The 6,000-nt window shown below is 56.9% G+C and overlaps 1 protein-coding gene across 1 annotated transcript in view; it reads right to left on the bottom strand.

Annotated features, from left to right (window-relative positions):
* Positions 1-355: 355 nt before the first annotated feature.
* ANGPT4 (angiopoietin 4) overlaps positions 356-6,000 on the bottom strand; it is a 29,014-nt gene continuing 23,369 nt past the window's right edge. The window contains exons 8-9 of the mRNA XM_070421472.1: positions 3,042-3,172; positions 356-2,344 (exon numbers count right to left, since the gene is read on the bottom strand). Coding sequence (XP_070277573.1) covers positions 2,184-2,344; positions 3,042-3,172 — 292 coding nt within the window. The 3' untranslated portion in view covers positions 356-2,183. The remainder of the gene's footprint in view (positions 2,345-3,041; positions 3,173-6,000) is intronic.

Raw genomic sequence — 6,000 nt, 5'->3', positions numbered from 1 at the left:
TTTCTATGCCCTGCACTGGAGAGTCCTGGCTTGGAGGGGGAAGGAAGGTGAGAGGGAAAGGTGACTATTTAAAAACAAGTGTCTGGCCCTAGCCGGTCTGGATCAATGGATAGAGTGTCAGCCTGCAGACTGAAGGGTCCCAGGTTCAATTCCGGTCAAGGGCACCTGCTTGGGTTGCGTGCTCCATCCCCAGTAGGGAGTGTGCAGGAGGCAGCCAATTAATGATTCTCTCTCATCATTGATGTTTCTATCTCTCTCTCCCTCTCCTTTCCTCTCTGAAATCAATAAAAATATATTTAAAAAACAAAACAACAAACAAACAAAAAACAAGTGTCTGAGGGTAACCAAACCAGCTTTTTTGATCTTTTAGAGAACAGGGGTGCAGACAGGAATTTGGGCCTTCACCCCACGCAGAGGAGTCTGTCCCTGAGGCTCCCAGCTCCCCTCTCCACTCCTCTCCAGCACATAGCAGTATACAAATAAATGCTGTGGATACAGTAATACATGCTCACCCTGCTGGGTCCAGCAGAAGGGATGACATACACTAGAGGCAATTTCTCACCCCATTCACCTCTTTGGGAACTATTATTTATTAGGCACCTGCTTCATACCAGGCTCTGGTCAGAAGTTGACATACAGGGTCTCATCACCTCCTTGCCCCAACCCAGAGAGGAGTGAGGGTCATCACCTCCATTTCACAGACAAGATAATTGAGGCCGTGAGAGGCTGAGCCATAGGCCTCAAGTTCAAAGAGCTGGAGCAGGTCTGTCCAACTCCAAGCCCTACCCACAGTACCACACTGCACACAGTAAGCCTCATTGGGACTGAAGAGGGTGACACAGTGAAGGGGGAGTGAAAGAAGCTCATGAGGAGTCCTTGGTCTCCCAGAGCCCCAGCTGTAACATCATGTTGGACGGGGCAGGAGGAGAGGGCTAGGGGTTCTGGCTTAGACCTGGGAGGATCTGGACCTGCAGATTGGTGTCCTGCCCACGGCAGTGTGGACAGTCCTTGGTGGTGCCTGTACTTGAGCGAGGGTGAGCTGGGCTTACAGGGAGTGCTGAGGGCAGCCCTAGGCAGAGAGCTGGCTTCCCGGGGCCAGAAGGAGCCTGGGAGATCACTGGCCCATAGCAGACAGGAAACTCAGGGATGGTGTGTGTCTGTTTTAATCCAACATTTCTTTCCAGTTGTTTTAGAGACTACGTGAGACCTTCACTGTGGCGTTTGCAGCCAGAAAGGATGAGTCGCTAGGGGTGGGAGATGGCGCCCTGGGGCTCCTCCTCATGACACTTGCGGACTAGCTTTTTCCAGAGGCATCCACCGCCCCAAGAGATGCTCTGGGAGAAACAGAGCCCATTTTCAAATAAGCACAATTGGAGAAAGCTGCCCGCTCCAGCCCCTTCATGGGCAGTCACAGAGTACATGACCACAGTATAGGCTCTGACAAGTCCTGCAGCTAAGAATGCCTGTCGACATTGACTTAACCTGGCGCTCTCCTCTCCCCCTTGACCAGAGGTACTCTGAGAGGGAAGTGTGAGTTATTCTCTGTGGAACATATTCTGGAACCTGCTGGGGGTAAAGAAATCTCTGTTAGATCTCCTGGAGCCCTTGAGAGACCAGGGTTGAGTTCCAGATGCTGGGGCCCGGGAGTGATGGGCAGTGTGGGGTGGAAATAATGATTCCTGTTATGGGGTAGATGCAGGCCTTTCAGCCTGGGACAGTTCAAGGACAGCTCAAGGCTGAGAAGGCTTGGAACAGGCGCTGGCCTTCCCACCAACCCTGGGGCTAGAATCTGGGGCTCCAACTGAGCACTTTCCTGCCAGCAGATACCCTCCCATCTGCCTGAAATTCCCTCCCTAGCCAGGCATTCCTTGGAGGAGCCAAGGTGTCTGTTCTCAGCTCATTCAGGGTATTGTGACCCTCAAGTTGGCAGGGGCCCCTGCAGAAGACTGGAGAAAAGAGGGGTCCTGCAGAGACAGGAACCCCCAAACGTCCCCCATGTCACAACTTGAGGATGACAGGGAAGCAAGGCAGCTGACTGTTGGGGACTCGTGGGGCGAGGAGGGCTGGCTCGGAGGATCCAGGTGTCCAGGCGCTGGCACCGTGTCCTGTGCTGGGGCCCAGCTTGCCCAGGGCATAGCAAGTCCCGTCTCCTCCTGTGGCCCAGCCTTCGTGCGAGGCTGCTGTTAGGTGCCGATGGGACGCACCATCATGCGAGTGGCCCGCAGCGAGTAGCTGGGGCCCTGGAAGTAGTGCCAGCGGATGCCGTTGAGCTTGCGCAGGTGGCGGCCAGCTGGGTAGTAGATGCCGTTCAGGTTTGAGAGGCCACAGGCGTCAAACCACCATCCTGGGGGAGGGGAGGAAGAGGCTTTGGGAGCTGGGGGCCCACCAGTGGGGTGAGGGCAGCCCCCTACCTCAAAGACTACGCAGGCCTTTGCCTCCTCCAGGAAGTCAGCTCCCCGGATGGGGCTGGTGGGAATGGCCATGGGGGTGGGAGCGCGACTCCCAGACCCTCTGCCCAGCCTGGGGCCCCAGGAGGGTGGCATTGGGCTCCAGTTGCCCCTCTTGGCCCCTCCATCCCTTCACCTTGTCCCTAATCCCTCTGTGTCCATGTCTCCCTCCCTCGCCTCCTCTCTCACTCCCGCACAAGTCCCATCTCCCTCTCTCTGTGAGGACAGTGCTCTCTGTCACCTGAGTCTCTAACACCTGGGGTTGTCTCTTTCTCTCTCTGATGGTCTCTGTGCTTGTCTGTCACTCTGTGGGTCTCTCTCAAGCCGGGCTCCTCTCTCTGATGTCACCCTCTCTGCCTTTCTGGCTCTCTCTGTCTCTCACACACCGTGTTCCTTTCTCTTGCCCTGATTTGCATTTCTCCCTCCATCTCTCCTTTGTACGTCTGCCCCTGTGTAGCTCTCTGTTGCCACCACTCTGTCTCTGAGCCAGTTCCGGAGTGTCTCTCGGTCTCCACCTGTCCCTGGCTCTGTGTCTCAGGGGGTCTCCTGTCTCCCACCGGTGGGTGGATGGGCTTCCCCGAACCCCGCACCCACCTCCGGACAGCATCTGGGCGCACTTGCACAGGCAGTTGTCGTTGTCTGCGTCTCGGGTGCTGAAGTTGGTGCCCTCCAGGGCCAGGCTGCTCTGGGGCCCCGCCGAGCCACTGTACCCGCTCAGAGAAAGCCTGGAAGCCACCCGGAGGTGGTGGTGGGAGAAGGGCGCAGAGTCAGGTTGGGGCTGGTTGAGGAAGGGGCTCTGAGCTGGTCGGGGGCGGGGAGCCCCCGCCCGGACTCCGTGGGCCACCTCCCTCCTGGATTCGCACTCCCTGCCTGCTGCCTCTCAGGCACCGAGCACCCACCTTGTGCCAGGCCTCCCTCGACTCGATGAACTGAGTCTTAGATGGGAGTAGCATGATCACGACAACAGTAACAGTGAGGGCAATGGCTAACGTTGTAAAAAAATCTACCATGTGCCAGGCATTGTTCAAAACACTTTACATGGTTTAACTCATCCGTTTCATCCTCACAAAACTCAGGTATTTCCATTCTACAGACGAGGAAACAAAGGTCCCAAGAACCAGAGGAGCCGGCCTAAGGTTTCAGAATGAAGGAGGGTGGGAGCCACATCCCAGCCCGGGGGGCCTGGCCTGGAGCTATGTGCATTTTCCTCCCCCGCTGACCATGTGCAACCCCAGCCCATCACACCTCCTCACACCCACCCACCTCCTCCAGGAGGCCTTCCCTGACCACACCTGCCCACCTGGACCTGTGCCCGGTGAACCCCTATCCCTATGACTTCCACCTCTGCAGCCGGCTGGGGAGGGTCTCTATTTCTCTGCCAGGCTGCGAGTCTCAGCTCCACCACTGGCCAGTTGCATGACCTTGGGCAGACTGCTGCGCCTCTCAGCTTCCGTTTCCTCATTTGTTAAGGTGGTAATGATCTGTTAAGGTGGTAATGATAGTGTTCACGGTGCCGATCGGCTACTGTGATTTGATGACTTCAGGGTGTGGTGGGTGCAGAGCGGCGCTGGCCCGGGATAAATGCTCAGCAAGGTAACGCCGCTTGCTAATGCCCCTGTGCTCCTGGCCCGTGGCACGCAGCTGGCACAGGCTCCCACTAGGCCTGGTTGGAGTGTTGGGTTCTGGTAGCAGGGAAGAGGCTGCACTGGCCACGGAGACAAGGACCCAGTTTGGGAGCAATAAAGAAGGCCCTCCAGGTGAAGGCAGGTGGACGCCAGATGCGGCTAGGGCAGCTCAGGGACTCTGGGTCTGCAGGGCAGAGCCTGGAGCTGTTCCCCGTGGGGCCCAGAAGGAACGTGGGGCCAGAGCACATGGCCTGGCTGAGTCCCTGCACCTCCCACCCACAGGCTCTGTCTGTGGCGAGGCAGGCACATGGCCCTCAGGGCCCAGATCGCTGTGGCCAGCCACGAGGCTCTGTGCCCTCAAACATGCCACCTGGGGCTCAATCGACTAGTGTTGCAAATTGGCCCTGGCAAGAGCCCTGTCTGGCCAGGGGCTCCCAGGCTGGGGACAAGCAGCCTGTCCACCTGCTAACATGGTCCTGGCGGTTCCTGTGGCCACTGAGGGCTCCTCTTGAGGGCTCAGTGATGTCAGCTCCAAGCCAGGCTCAGGGCACGGGCTACAGTTTGGGGTCCTACTCAGTTTGGGGCTGTGTGGAATCAGCACTGGACTGGCCTCTCTCCTGTCCCCAAGTCCTCAGCTCAGCTCTGCCTCGCTTCCTCTCCCCTTTGGGAGCCAGCCTAGGGACCTGTGATCTCTGGGGGACCCCCAGTCATGGACCAGGAAACCCCACTTGACCCGCTGTTCAGATGCACTTTGAATATGTTCATAGCTCAGTCCTGGGGAACCCAAACAAAGACACGAGTCTCTGGGGATCCCCAAGTTAGAAACATCAGGTGTGTCTTCCATGTGTCTGTGGGTCCGCATACCAGTCTATGTGTCTGTAGTGTGATACCATCTTCCAGTCTAGCGTGTGAGTGTGTGTGTGTGTGTGTGTGTGCTGAGTTTGTGCTAGAATATCTATTGTGGGTCCAGGGTGTGCTTGGGAATCTGCCTTTGTGCCTGGGGTTGTGCATGTTTACCTGTGAAGGCTTCTGTGAGGGATATTTGCACGCGTGTCTGGGTGTGTGTGCCTGTTTGTGTAGCTATGCACTTGTGTGATATTGTGCTCTGCATGTGCCCCAGGGGTGTGGCGAGCCCCTGCACGTGTGAATGCCTGTCTTTTTTGTAGTCAGGCCTGGGCGGTGAGTGCCTCTGGGAGGCGTGTGCCCAGTGTCTGTGTGTGAGCGCCTGGTGTCTTGTCTGTGCCCCCCCCTCCCCTCCCCATGGGCCACTTTCTCCTTAGGGTTGTGCACGTGCCCCAGCTGGACTCCAGAAGCCGCCATGATTGTGACTGACAAATAAGGGTGTCCCTCCTGCCCCTGATGCCCATGCCCCAGCTGCTGACTGCCAACACATTGCTGCCTCTGGACTTTCCTATGGGCATCCTCCTAACCTTACCAGCTGGCCGGTCCTGTCTGGTGGTGGCACAGGGCCCAGTGTCTGCCCTGTCACTTTCCTCCTGGCCCTCCTTGGGCAGTTTCAGGCCCCACTATGCTTTCCAGGATCTCCACCCCGGTCTCCTAAGCTTTTCCTGAATGAGTGGGGACGCTCCCTGGTCATCTCAGCAGCCTTTGAAAGAGCCTTGCTCAGGCTTCAGGTGTCTGTGGCCAACAAATGTCAACTCTCTCTTTGTCTTTTTCAAACATCCCCACTGCCTGGGATGTCCTTCCTGTTCTCTCTTGGAGAATGCCCACCCATTACAGGCATCACCTCAGTGCCTCAGTTTCCACATCACTAAAAGAGGTACAGCCATGCTTACCTCAGAGTGTTGTGGGAGGTTAACTAGAGTAATGTGCTTGGAACATGGTAGGTGCCCAATAAATGCTCATTCCTTTTCTTAAAGAGAGCCAAGAACCAGGCTGAAGGAGGGAGGCCTCGATGGTTTTAAAAT

Source organism: Myotis yumanensis, unplaced genomic scaffold (genome assembly GCF_028538775.1).
Source record: "Myotis yumanensis isolate MYYU_CA2020_CCGP unplaced genomic scaffold, mMyoYum1.0.hap1 SCAF_7, whole genome shotgun sequence".
NCBI lineage: Eukaryota > Metazoa > Chordata > Mammalia > Chiroptera > Vespertilionidae > Myotis > Myotis yumanensis.
The sequence above is the reverse complement of the archived record's forward strand: the minus strand, read 5'-3'. Positions and strand labels throughout refer to the sequence as shown.